The sequence below is a fragment of the Neofelis nebulosa genome, chromosome 13, assembly GCF_028018385.1.
Source record: "Neofelis nebulosa isolate mNeoNeb1 chromosome 13, mNeoNeb1.pri, whole genome shotgun sequence".
NCBI classification, from domain to species: Eukaryota; Metazoa; Chordata; class Mammalia; order Carnivora; family Felidae; genus Neofelis; species Neofelis nebulosa.
This window is the reverse complement of record NC_080794.1, coordinates 37552938-37566875: the sequence shown is the minus strand read 5'-3', so window position 1 is coordinate 37566875 and position 13938 is coordinate 37552938. Positions and strand designations below refer to the sequence as shown.

The window sequence follows — 13938 nt, the reverse complement described above, 5'->3', positions numbered from 1 at the left end:
AGATTCTTTCCTGCCAGCAGAAAATGCCAAGAAGGAGACTATTGTAATTTCAGGCATTCTTTGGTTTTTTTCAAGGCACTCTTACGGTAATAATTTATTAGGAAAGCCACCAGTGCCTGTTCTAGACCATTAGAATCCCATCCTTAAATATCATGTAGATTTTCACCTTTTAAATTTTTACTGTGGTGGGGGCACCTGAGTGGCTCAGTCGGTGAAGCATCCAACTTTGCTCAGGTCATGATCTCGCAGTTCATGGGTTCAAGCCCCGTGTCAGGCTCCATGCTGACAGCTCAGAGCCTGGAGTCTTCTTCTGATTCTGTGTTTCTCTCTCTCTCTCTCTCTGCCCCTCCCAGGCTCACACTCTGTTTCTCTCTCTGAAAAATAAATAAACATTTAAAAAAATTAAAAAATAAAAATAAATTTTCACTGTGGCAAAATATATATTAACATAAAAGATGCCAAGTAAGCCATTTTTAAGTGTACAAGTCACTGGCATTAATTACATTCATACTGTTGTACAATCATCACCACTATTTCCAAAACTTTTCCATCACCCCAAACAGAAAACCTGTACCCACTGACCACTAACTTCCTGCTCCCCCTGCCCCCAGCCCTGGTAACCCCTAATCCGCTTTCTGTCTCTATGAACTTAATATCAGTCATTCTTACTTAACTATATATACCTCCTAAAATGTAGCAGCAGTAGAAAAGAAAGGACCCTGAGCTGAAAAGGAAAGGGGGTTTGGGGCTAAAAACCGAATTATCATTTTCTTAAATATGACTTAAATATAGTTGAGAACTTTTTATTATGACCGAGTACTTCTATCCTCCCAGACTGAGTACTTCTGTCTCCCCAGAGAAAGCAAAACAAAAGTCCTTCTGTTGTGCTAATTCAGCACCTTTCTTTCTTCTTTCAGTGACCATGCAGCAGGTGGCCAGGACAGTGGCTAAAGTGGAACTCTCAGACCACGTGTGTGATGTGGTGTTTGCACTCTTTGACTGCGATGGTGAGTGGCGCCCTCTGAAGCCAGGCAGGAAAACTGAGCCTGCCTGCCCTTGCTGTAGACACTGTTTATAATGGAGCCTAGCAGACAGTCCCAGGGTACTAATACCGACCTCTTCAACTTACCCCTTTCTCACAGCAACAGCTTGGCCCTCAGCCTCATGACATTGAGAAACGTAACCCCAGGTCCTGGTTTGTGTTTTCCATTTCTTCTTATAATTCCAGTTTGCCTGTGGGCTGAAGTTAATTTATGACCACAAAGATCTTAAAAATGGAAACAAAAATATTAGACCCAACTTTGCTGCTTAGTAGATTAGGAGCACACGATTCGCAGTTATCTGAATGTGTCTAGAAAGAAGGTGGTGCCAGGTGTCTGGGTGGCTCAGTCAGTTGAGCATCCAACTTTGGCTCAGGTCATGATCTCGTAGTTGGTTGGAGCCCCGCATTGGGCTGTCTACTGTCAGCGTGGAGTCCACTTCAGATCCTCTCTCCCCTTCTCTGTGCCCCTCCCCAACTCATGTGCACACTTGTGCACACACTCTGTCTCTCAATAAATAAACATTAAAAAAAGAAAAGAAAGAAAAGAAGGTGGTATTGATCCCTCCAAGGCACATTTCAGTCATTCACATTCCATGCTAGCCATCCAGCTCGCAGCGGTCTGCTGTGTCTGTGACCACTCCGTAGTTTAGCCCGGTTCAAAGATCCTGGTTCTGCTCTAGAATCGTTTCTCAGCTGTTGTGCCTGACACAATACTACTACTAATATTCACAATAGAGGCTTACACTTTCTTTCAGTGCTTACTAAGAGCCAGGCATTGTGCTAAGCTGCTCGTGCAATCCTCTGACATAGGAAGTCTTATTCACCACATTTTCCAGATAAGGAAGCTGAGACTTGAGAGGTGAGGTAATTTTCCCAGGATCACATAGGTGGTAGTAGATAGCATAACCAGGATTTGAATCAAACCGGTGCTGCCTCCCTCTGTCCTATAGGACGTCCACTGTTTGTTTCACAGCCAGGGTTCATTATTCATCTCCCTCTAGGAAGCGAGGCTAATGGAATCCAGGAACCAGGTCAGAAGTCCCCGCCTCTGTGAACCTTTGTTCTGGTCCCAGCATAATGAATCACTCCGGCGTTTTCGTTCCTTGTTTCAATTTGTTGTCATTACTGCATGTGACACTCTATTTCTGCATATGTGACCTAACTTCCCTATTAAATTGTGAGCTTTTTTAAAAGTTTTTATCTTAATTCCAGTGAGTTAACATACAGTGCATTATGAGTTCCAGGTGTACAATGTAGTGATTCAACACCTCCATACACCGCCCAGTGCTCATCACAAGTGCCCTCCTTAATCCCCATCACCTATTCCACCCGTCCCTCCACCCCCTCCTCTCTGGTAACCACAAGTTTGTTCTCTATAATTAAGAGTCTATTTCTTGCTTGTCTCTCTCTGTATATGTATATTTTTTTTCCCTTTGCTTGTTTGTTTTGTTTCTTAAGTTCTACATATGAGTAAAATCATATGGCATTTGTCTTTCTCTGACTAACTAATTTCATTTAGCATCATACTCACTAGCTCCATCCATTTGTTGCAAATGGCAAGATTCCATTCTTTTTTAAGGCTGAATAATATTCCTGTGTGTGTGTGTGTGTGTGTGTGTGTGTGTGTGTATACATACACACACACTACATCTTCTTTATCCATTCATCAGGCGATGGACACTCGGGCTGCTTCCATATTTGGCTATTGTAGATAATGCTGCTATAAACTGTGAACTTTTTAAGGGTAGTTACAAGTCCCCTGTTCACCTTTGAACCCCTCCCTAGGACCTCGAGTAAGTACTTTGCACATAACAGGTGTTCATTAACTTAAGTTACTGAAGTTATTAAGCTGAACTTGAGTTATTTAAACCTCCCATCTGCACCCACAACCTAGGTCTGAGTCAAAGAAAACTCCAGGGTTAGGACAAGAAGATGGCCTCACCTTCAGGTAGGCATGGGTTATTCTCTAGTGCTGCCATGTCCAATATGATACCACTAGTTAAGTGTGACTATTTAAACGTTTCTCATCAAGGACCGTTCTAATGGACAGCACTGCTCTAAAGAGGTTAACTTTCCTCAGATTTTGTTTTTACTCATCACTTTTAGGTGGTTTGAATTTTTTCCCAAAAACATGTCATTTTATAATTTTTGAAGCCAGAGAGCTGATCTGTGAAGTAAATATGGGAAAAAAGGCAACCAGCCTCACAGTTTCCCTGTTCTCCTAGGAAGGCCTGGGAAATGAAATTTTATTTTCCAGCCTTTCAGAAGGAGGTTCTGTCGATGTCTACTTGCATCACCTTTAGAAAATCGTTTAACATCTCTGGGGCTTATTTTCTTAATCTACTGTCAGTATCTACTTGAATCACCCTTAGAAAATCATTTACATCTCTGGGGCTTATTAATCTGCAGAAAAAGGAAGTATCTATTAAGTTTAAAAGGCACTGTTCTCTCTACCAGTGCTAGAGCTTAGGTCAAAATGCTAAAGGACATTGAATTCTCAGATTTGTTCACCACAGAATTCAGAGTTGCACTCACAGATCACACATGTGCACAGATGACGTTCAGTCATATACCTGCTTCCAAAGTAACAGGAGCCATTCAAATTGGCCTTAGGGGAAGCAGGAAGCAAATCCCACGGTAGTCTAAATGGCGTCACATTTTTTTTTGTCGTAAGCTTTTTATTATAAAAATATTAATAATCTTATTTAGACCTTTTTGTTCTTTTAATTACATTCTTTATTTTATTTTATTTAAGTTTATTTGTTTGTTTATTTATTTATTTATGAATGAGAGAGAGAGAAGAGAGAACACAACAAGCAGGGAAGGGGCAGAGAGAGAATCCCAAGCAGGCTCCAATCTGTCAGCACAGAGCCCGACTCAGGGCTTGAACTCACAAACTGCGAGATCATGGCCTGAGATGAAACCAAGAGTCAGATACTTAACTGACTGAGCCACCCAGGTGCCCCTTAATTACATTCTTTTTTTTTTCAATGATTTTTTTAAATTACATTCTTAATAAACCATATAATTGATTACTTTTCAGCCAGCCAGGCTACTTTTTAACTCTTTATATTGAAGTATAAAATACATACTGAAAAGTACAAATATCATAAGTATACAACTTGCTAAATTAAAAAAAAACTGAACACACTTGTGTAACCAGTATTACCCAGAAACAGCACATTAGCGGGACCACAGGGCCCCCTGGTGCTGCCTTCCAGTCACTTCCTCTCCCAAGGGCAATCACTTTCCTGACTTGGAATACCATAGATTACGTCTCCCTGGGTTTGCTTATTTGTTTGATCCTGCTGTGAGGTATCACTGAGGCTGTCCATACTCTCTTCAGCCAGAAAACATGAGCCAGTTTAGGTTTTCAGGTTCTCTCTATAGAAGTAAACCATGTATTCTTACTTTCCACTCTCTTCCCAGACTGATCATTAGTAAAAGTCCATTTGCTGGTTTCCTGTTGTCTTACCACTGCCAGTAATGGGTCATTCTTTTCATCAGGAGACACTTACCCCTGGGCATGTAGCCAAAGGGTAACTGTCCTCCACTATTGAAGTGGTTACTGTTCTGTGTGGCTGAAGAGATTGACCTTTGGTTAAACCAGATGTTCTCCAAGTTCCTTTCCAGAACCGAGAGTCTGCCACCGAAGAAGGTAGAATGGGAGGCCATGAGAAAATGGGCTTACCCCAAAGCCAGATTTTGACTTTGGTTTTTGCCATGAAAACCCTCCATCATCATCTCTCACCTAGACAACAGTCTTCCTGACTGACTCCTGTACTCCAGTTGTGCCTCTCTCCAGTCCCATCCCCACATAGCCAGCCAGGGAGATTCCACAGTGGAAATCTAACTCCATCTCACTTACCTACTTCCAGTCCTTTCCTGGGTCTCCACCACCTAGAAGATGAAGCACAAACCCTTTCATGAAAATACAAGACCTTTGGGGACCTCTGTCCTGCCTGCCTCTTCTGCTTACTTGTCCCCATCCCCGTGTCCAACAATTCCTAACTACTTGTAGTTCAGCAGCCATGTTGCTCCCTGCCTGAGCCTTTGCTTATGTGAATATCACTACCTAGAGTGCCTCCCCCACCGCACTCCCCTTTACTTGGCCAATTCCTGCTCATCCTTTGGGATTCAACTTAGGAGTCACCTCCAGAAGGTCTTTAGTGCTCTGTTCTTGCACCACCTCCAGCCTGGGTTCCATGTCTTCCTCTGTGCCCCCATAGCATCTTCTGTCTACCCTGTTATGGCACTTACCATAGTGTTGAAATAATGTATTGGTCTCTCCCACAACCTGGGAGTATTTCAAGGAACAAAGTCTTACTTATGTCTTTATTCTCAACTCCTAGCATAGAACCTGACCTATAATATATTCTCACTCAACTTTTGTCACACTACACTAAACTGTCACTGAGTTGTAACCAGAAACATCAAGGAAGGAGCAAACCATTCATCTTAAGCCAAAAGAATTGAATTTAGCTGTGAGATTGCACATGGTGTGAACAATGGAATTTTCTCAGTGTCTTTGTTCCAAGGCCTCCACTTATCTCTGTTGTGTTTGCCTCTTCCTCTAGGCAATGGGGAGCTGAGCAATAAGGAATTTGTTTCCATCATGAAGCAGCGGCTGATGAGAGGACTAGAGAAGCCCAAAGACATGGGCTTCACCCGCCTCATGCAGGCCATGTGGAAATGTGCACAAGAAACTGCCTGGGACTTTGCTTTGCCAAAACAGTAACCAAAACTGCAAGGGGGCCTCCTCCTCCACCCAAGTCACCCTGGCCCCTTGAGCAGAGCCTTGACACAATCCTTCCTGCTGCTGCTTCTGGAAGTAGTGCTCCCTTCCTCCTGGGAATGATCTCGGGATTCAACCAGTCTTCCCTCTCCACCCTTCCCCTGTCCCAGCATCTCTGCTCGGCTCTGATTCTGCCCAGTGATTATCCACCTAGGTTCTCAAAAACCTGAACAAGTCCTCAAAGTTCAGACTTTTGGCACCTTCATCAGCACCATGCATTCAGGCCACCCTATGGATAGAGAATGCAAGGAACCATCCATGTACCTGCCAACCCTGGGAAACACCCAGTTCTCGAGTCATTCTTGCTGTGGATTCACATTAAGAACATTCCGGCTTTTCCTCCTGCTGGTATTCTTAAGCCACAAGTTGGGAAGACCTCTGAAAGGCAAAAGGAAGTCTGAGATGAATGGTCAGGAGGAAGAGCCGGGCATCCTGAGCTGGTGGGAAGCCTGAGCCAGAGGAAGGATCCATGTCGGTCCCCAGGGTGGCTCTGAGGCCTGCTCCGAGAAGGTGATGTGCACGGTGGGAATGCAGCAAGATTTGGAATTTAAAGTAGCTGCTTCATGGCTCTCCACTCCTGTCTTTTCCTCCCAGGCTTCCTAAGAGGACTCCACCATGACTCCGTGCCTAATGAGCAGTAGTGATTGAGTTCATGTTCCCTGCAAGTGCCATTTCCCCTCCAGGAATGTGCCTCTAAAGCCGAGGCCTGGCTCAGAGCCTGTCTGCCCTCTGTCTTAAACACTTGTAAAATATCACTTTAATTATAACAGTTTGCAATAAACTCCCCCCGCAAAGGCTCGTCTCTTTTATTTTAGGATCCTCTGGGGTGCTTTTCATTTCATTTCTCCACTGGGTTTAGACCCTGCTAGCAGCGGACCTGTTTTCTTTCTACCACAGCCTGGTTCTTCCTGTTGAAAGGCAACTTTAGGCACAAACAAAAAGTGAGGGCATTTGGAGGTTAATGATGGCATTGTGCCTGCACAGTTTGGATGTCATTTCATCTTGGGCCAGGTACATAGTCCTTGATCTCTCCTACCCCACGATTAGGAACTAAGATGGGTGGAGGAGTATATGAGAAATCATCCGGTGTGGTGGATCTAAATTTAAGAGCCACAGCAACCAGTGTTTTATATGGACTCAGCTCTCACTAACTCGGTGTGGCCTTGAACAAGCAAGTAATTTTCCATCGGGTTCCTCAACTGTAAAATGACCAGGTTGAGCGTAATGGGCTCTAAGTTTTCTTCCAGGTCCCAAAAGCCTCTCCTTCAGTTCTCCTCCAGAACCTTCAGGTAATTCTCCCTGGCATCAGAGTGTCTCGAGTCTAATGCAATAAAACAACCACACCAAAAACCCAGTGCTTCCTGTGAGGCCTGGAAGCTGCTAGGGAGTGTTTATCGGCCAAATAAGAGCAGAGGCCTGGGTCTGCACCTGTGGCTCCACAAGGACAGTACCAACCCCAGTGTTTCCTCTAGAGCAATGTAACAAGTTGATTTCCAACATCCTTTCTGGGAACAGGTTAGATTCTCTCTCAAAGGAGCTTGCCACTCACCCACCTCATTTACCTTCCACTCTTTCCTTTCTTGGGATATGTATACCTGGTACCCAGGTGGAGGCATCAGCACAATGTAAGCTTTTCTTAAATTTGTCCCGGAACCCCCAAATCACCTTTTCTGCAACCCTCGTTTCTCCAGCCTGGAAGAGGAGTCCCATTCAGAGCCTTTATGGGGCATTTATTCCCCTCCAAGAAGAGATCTGCTGCTTGGCCTGGGTTCACTGAAGCGGGAGAGCCAGAGCACAGCAGGAGAGGGTAAAGATCTTACCTACATCTTGAAACCCAAGGTGAAGAGCAGCCACTTATCACAGGTACATGGAACTCCAACTTTAGCTCCTGGAAGTGCCTGAGGAAGCACAGGAGGTCCAGGTGCTCAAGAAGACAGGATGGCCACACTTTGGCACAATCAGGTAAGTGTGCAGGTGAGAGGTACAAGCTAAGTCACCCAGAAGAGCCCAGGGTCCCCTACCCTGGAGGAGGATGTCCTTGAGCAAGGCGGCATGTGAGCAGGCGTGAGAGGATTTCAGTAGGCAGCATTTGGGGTAGGCTGGAAGCACTGGGGTATACAAAAGGCTGATTTGTGCTTCTCTTTTTATTCAGATTGTTTCTTCTACCTAAATAGAATAACCTTCCCCTCTTTCTTCAAGACTCCACTCCAGCTGTTCCCTACTTAAGAAGCCCTTGTGGACCCTCTTCCAGACAAGATTAGTAGTCCCTCCTCCCCCCTCCCAAGGATCATTGGCCCACCCCTAACACCACTGCTGTAATCCATGTAATCTTTGTGAGACTGTCACCCACAAAGTTCAGACCCAGAGCAGTGACATGGTCAACGAAACGGTCCACCACCAAAAGCTAATTTTAAAATAACTCTTGGACAGGGGCACCTGGGTGGCTCAATCGGTTCAGCTTCTGACTTCAGCTCAGGTTATGATCTCACGGTTTGTGAGTTCGAGCCCTGCATCAGGCTCTCTGCTATTAGCACAGAACCTGCATGAGATCCTCTGTCTCCTTCTCTCTCTGTCCCTCCCCTGCTCAAACTCTCTCAAAAATAAAAGCATTAAAAAATATAGGGGCACCTGAGTGGCTCAGTCAGTTGAGCATCTGACTTCGGCTCAGGTCATGATATCATAGTTCGTGAGTTCGAGCCCCACGTCAGCTTCTGTGCTGACAGCTCAGAGCCTGGACTCTGCTTCGGATCCTTAGTCCCCCCTCACTCCCTGCCCCTCCCCCACTCTCTCTCTGTCAAAAATAAATAGACATTTAAAATAAATAGCTCGTGGGGCGCCTGGGTGGCGCAGTCGGTTAAGCGTCCGACTTCAGCCAGGTCACGATCTCGCGGTCCGTGAGTTCGAGCCCCGCGTCAGGCTCTGGGCTGATGGCTCGGAGCCTGGAGCCTGTTTCCGATTCTGTGTCTCCCTCTCTCTCTGCCCCTCCCCCGTTCATGCTCTGTCTCTCTCTGTCCCAAAAACAAATAAAAAACGTTGAAAAAAAAAAATTTTAAATAAAATAAATAGCTCGTGGACAATGTAAAAGTGATATGAGCAGTGCCTCAGTAAATTCCTCTCACATACCCACAGCCATTCTCTATGTTTGCTGCTGTTCTCTAATTCTTTAAGACACAAAAAGAACTCTCTAGTTCTAGCCCTTAGGCTTCAGGGAGGGAAAGAAAGGTAGAGAGGACCCAGGCTACTGGGCTTCCTTGTGACCCTAAGCTCAGCATCATCCATGAGGACAAGCAGAAAGAATGTGGAGAGACAAGGTTACTAAGGAAAATGGGCTTAAGAACATGCATGCTCTTCAAAAATCATATTCATAGCTTTTAATACCTCACCCAATTTTAGCTCTGGTTGGAGTATACGCACTTGAACTGAATGGGAGTCTAAGACAAAAGAAATCCAGGCAACAGCTGCTACCAGACAGGGAAGAAGGGACAGCAGCATAGGAGCCAGGAGCCAGGTCCCCCAACTGGAGCATCCTCTCCAAGCCTGAGCACAGCCCAAGCCAGGTTATGTGCCCTCAAGATGCTCAGAAAGGGAAGGAGGAAGAGTCAAGAGTTCAGCTTTCAGGCTTCAAGTGCCACCTGCTGGCAAGAAGGCTCAGCACAGGGATTCTGGTGTGGAGCAGGTAAGGGGAGGCAGCTTGAGTCCAGCCTAGCTCCAGCCCTACTCCTGAAACGAGGCCTCCCAGGAACCTGGATGGCATGGAGCAGGGTGGAATGAACAGCCAGAGATTGACCCTAACCATGAAGAGAGACACTATGGATATGATTATAATTGAGAAGAGAAAAGGAGCGATGCTTGTGGATTGTTCTCTGTGGTTCAGAATGGGAATTTTTACCAGCAAATGAGAGGGTGTGAGCTGCTCTATTCATTCCACAACTCTTTGCTGCTCACCTGCTATGTGCCAGGCACCACCATTCACATGGTTCCAAAACCCAGCCAAGGAGTTTGTATTCTAGAGAAAGGAAACAAGGTTAAGTACATACTGGTATGAGAGCACTTAGAAAAGCAGAAGGGCCACCCAATGCAGATTTGGGAGCTCAAGGCAGGCTTGCAGAGGAAACGATTTATTTTTAAATCAAAAAACCCACTAAGGTCTGCATGTTGAGTAGGAGCTAACATCAGGGGAGGGGGCCCAAGCAGAGGCTGCAGTGCATGCAAAGGTTCCAAGGCCAAAAAAAAAAAAGCATGTTTCTGGGAACTGAAATTCTGGGGAGCATCCAGGACAAACCAGGAAGTGATTTTGTGACCCAAGAATTAATATAACAGTCTTCACAACAACAAAAAAAAGATTAAAAATGCATTTGAGGATTTTAAACCACACTTCTGGGTTATAGGAAAAAATCATGCTGGAAATTTTTAAATGCTTAGGACTGAGCATGATAGGGGTGTCTGGGTGGCTCAGTGGGTTAAGCGTCTGACTCCAGCTCAGGTCACGATCTCCCTGCTCATGAGTTTGAGCCCCACATGGTGCTCTGTGCTGACAGCTCAGAGCCTGGAGCCTGCTTTGGGTCCGGTGTCTCCCTGTCTCTCTCTGCCTCTTGCCTGCTCACATTCTGTCTCTCTCACTCAAAAATAAACATTAAAAAAATGTTTTTAAAGAACTGAATATAATGAAAATACTAAATATTAAGACTTGTGGGACACAGCCAAAGGGAAACTTAAAACTCCTTAACAACTCCCATACTTATTTACAGATTATAGGATGATGATATGCTAAGCATCTGCCTCAAGAAGTTGGAGGAAAAAAAAAAGATCAAGATCATAACCCAAAATAAAAAATAAAAAGAGCAAAAATAAATAATATTAGAAAATTTAGATGCATATAACTAGAGACTACAGAAGTTTAAAAATAGGAATATTGGGAACAACTTTATGCCAATTTGAAATGGATAGTTTCCTAGAAAATATAACTTAACAGACACAAGAAAAAATTAAGAATCTGAATAGACTATAATAAACTGAATCAGTAACTTTAAATCTATTTATAACAAAAAACACCAAACCCAGATGACTTTACATGAGAGGGGGGAAAAATGGAATGAGATCCTGTAGGACCTTGTAAGCCCCAGTAAGGAGTTTGGACTTTATCTTATTATAATTGGGAGCCACTGAAGGATTTTAAGCCAGAAGATGATGTAATGAGCTTTGCATTTTGGAATGATGACTTTGCCTGCAATGCCACAGATGAATTGGAGTGGGATCCAGGTTGGAGACTGCTATAATAACCCAGTTAGCAGATGCTGGATGCCTAGATTAGGGGGAATGGCTGCAGAGTTGGAGTCCCTAACAGAATTGGGAGATGTCAGGTCAGGCCCGAGGGCTCGGGTGGGGGCATGTAAGTTGGAGGCTGGTGAGGGAGGGGGAATAATTAAGGGTGACACCAGATTTCTGTTTAGATAATGGAGTGTATGGTGCTCTTCAGTGGGACTGGGAAACAGGGAACCAGGTGTGGCTGGAGGAAGATGTGGCTTTTCTGACATGCTGAGGTGCCTGAGAGACATCCCGGTAGAAATATCTAATGGGTTGTCAGATACAAGAGTCTGGACCCAGGAAAGGGGTCTAGGGTGGAGATACGATTTAGTAATCTCCTAAAAATCTGGGTTCTCCCAACTTCAAGGCCAGCTAACCACAAACGCATAAAGTCTGAATCGGTTTCCCCGCTGTGAAATACTAACCCCAGCTCCATCTCTTCCCCAAGGGAAACTGGGAGTAGAGACCATCAAAGTGAAAGGACTTTGAATCAAAGAACCCATACTTGGTGGGTTATCTATGCGGGGACAAGTTTGGTAGAAAGGGTTTCAAGTGCACTGTGCCCTCCTTCCAGCCTCCAGCCTCCGGCCTCACTTGGTGTCAAGAGCTGCTTTTCCTGTAGGGAGAAGAAAAGAGAGAGCAAAGGACTACAGTGGAGATCCAAAGATGCTATAAATACTCACGTGTTCATTCAACAAATAATGTGTTGAAACTCAAACTGAATATTCAATCGTGTATCAGTCATTCACATGCAGGTGAATTTTCACCATCTTTGCTGTAAAGTTTAGGTTTTCTTTTTTTTTTCTTTCTTTTTTAAAAAATTGTTTTAGGGGCGCCTGGGTGGCTCAGTCGGTTGAGTGTCCGACTTCGGCTCAGGTCGTGATCTCGCGGTCCGTGAGTTCGAGCCCCGCATCGGGCTCTGTGCTGACAGCTCAGAGCCTGGAGCCTGCTGCGGATTCTGTCTCCCTCTCTCTCTGCCCCTCCCCTGCTCACGCTCTGTGTCTCAAAAATAAACATTAAAACAATTTTTTTTTATTTTTTTTTAATGTTTACTTTTGAGACAAAGAGAGACAGAGCATGAAAGGGGGAGGGTCAGAGAGAGAGGGAGACACAGAATCCGCAGCAGGCTCCAGGCTCTGAGCTGTCAGCACAGAGCCCGACGCAGGGCTCGAACTCACGGAACGTGAGATCACGACCTGAGCTGAAGTCGGATGCTTAACCCACTGAGCCACCCAGGCACCCCAAGTTTAGGTTTTCTTCTTTCTTTTTCCACCATTCACATGGTTCCAAAACCAAGCCTAACATAAAAAGGCATACATTTTTTTTAAGTTTATTTGTTCACTGGGGGGAGGGGGGAGGGGCAGAGAGAGAGAGGGAGAGAGAATCCCAAACAGGCTCCCTGCTGTCAGCGTGGAGCCTGATGTGGGGCCCAAACCCAGGAACCAAAAGATCATGCATGACCTGAGCTGAAATCAAGAATCAGATGCTGGGGGCGCCTGGGTGGCTCAGTTGGTTGAGCGTCCGACTTCAGCTCAGGTCATGATCTCACGGTTCGTGGGTTTGAGCCCCGCATCAGGCTCTGTGCTGACCACTTATCCAGCCTGGAGCCTGCTTTGGATTCCGTGTCTCCTCTCTCTGCCCCTCCCCCACTCACGCTTTTGTCTCACTCTGTTTCTCAAAAAAATAAATATAAAAAAAAAATGTTAATAAAAAAAAAAAAGAGATGCTGGACTGAGCCACCCAAGTGCCCCCCTCCAACAAAAAGGCATATGTTTTAAAGCCTCCCAGTCATTCCCACAGCTGCATAGTATTCCCTTGTATACCATGGTTTAATCAATAAGAGTAGTTTCTCAGGGAGAGATTTTAGAATCTGGCTCTCTGAAAAGAAGGGCTTGGGAGGTCACATTTGGAGACAGCAAGGGACACTGGGGAATCAGGAAGCAAAAGAGGAAAGGACAGGGAGTATGGGATACTCCACTGATTTGGCAATTCTTCCTGAAGCCTTAGGGAGGAATTTATCCCCATGGCTAGTATAGGGGAACTCTGAATAACATGTTGAAAGAGAGAAAAACCTGTCTCCAGGATTCATTTACTCTACTCATTTAACAAATATATATGGACCCCATATTAAGGACCAGGCCCTGTGCTCAGGCCATGGGAAAGGTTGAGGTCAAGATCTCCATCTTGGTGTAGCTGGAGACAGGTGTGCCAGCTGTGTGGGGGCAGTGAAGGTGAGCGTCCAAGGAGGAGCCAGTCTCATGGAGGAGACCCTTTCTCAGCTTCAGATCTTGTCTCAGATGTCATCTCCGATCTTACACACACAATTAGCAACTCCGTCTTCTGAGTCTCCTCTGGAGCTTATACACAATCCCACTGTTGTACTTGCCACAGTGTCCTCTGTTTTTTTAATATCGAGCTTCTTTACTAGACTGTGAGCGCCCTGAGGTCGGGTGCTCTCCTTTAGTCGTGGTGCATTCTGAATGCCTAGAACCACACAGTGCCTGGCTTTCAGTATAGACATCTGCCTGTTAAATTAATTCTACCTCTTCACAGAGATGGAGCTTAAGCTGAGCCCTCAAGAACAAGTTAGCTTGGACAGATGAAAAAGATAATTAAGGAGGACAGGCAGACAGATAGGGCTGGGGTGAAATGTGTGTAGATAGAGATGGGGAGGGGATGGCAGGAGATGAAAGCACGTTAAGGTCACACTGAATTCTCGGTGTCCCCAGAGGAGAGAAATATGGAGGCCGGTGGTCAACTAATACAAGGTTGGTTTCAGCTATAGAAGCAAAATGAG

General features: G+C 45.2%; 1 protein-coding gene across 6 annotated transcripts in view; it reads left to right on the top strand.

The window, feature by feature from the left end:
• Positions 1-6634, top strand: part of MICU1 (mitochondrial calcium uptake 1) — a 249123-nt gene extending 242489 nt beyond the window's left edge. For all 6 annotated transcript variants that reach the window (XM_058696654.1, XM_058696656.1, XM_058696655.1 and 3 more), the window contains 2 exons: positions 918-1007; positions 5620-6634. In XM_058696654.1, coding sequence (XP_058552637.1) covers positions 918-1007; positions 5620-5780 — 251 coding nt within the window. In that variant the 3' untranslated portion in view covers positions 5781-6634. The remainder of the gene's footprint in view (positions 1-917; positions 1008-5619) is intronic.
• The last annotated feature ends 7304 nt before the right edge of the window (positions 6635-13938 follow it).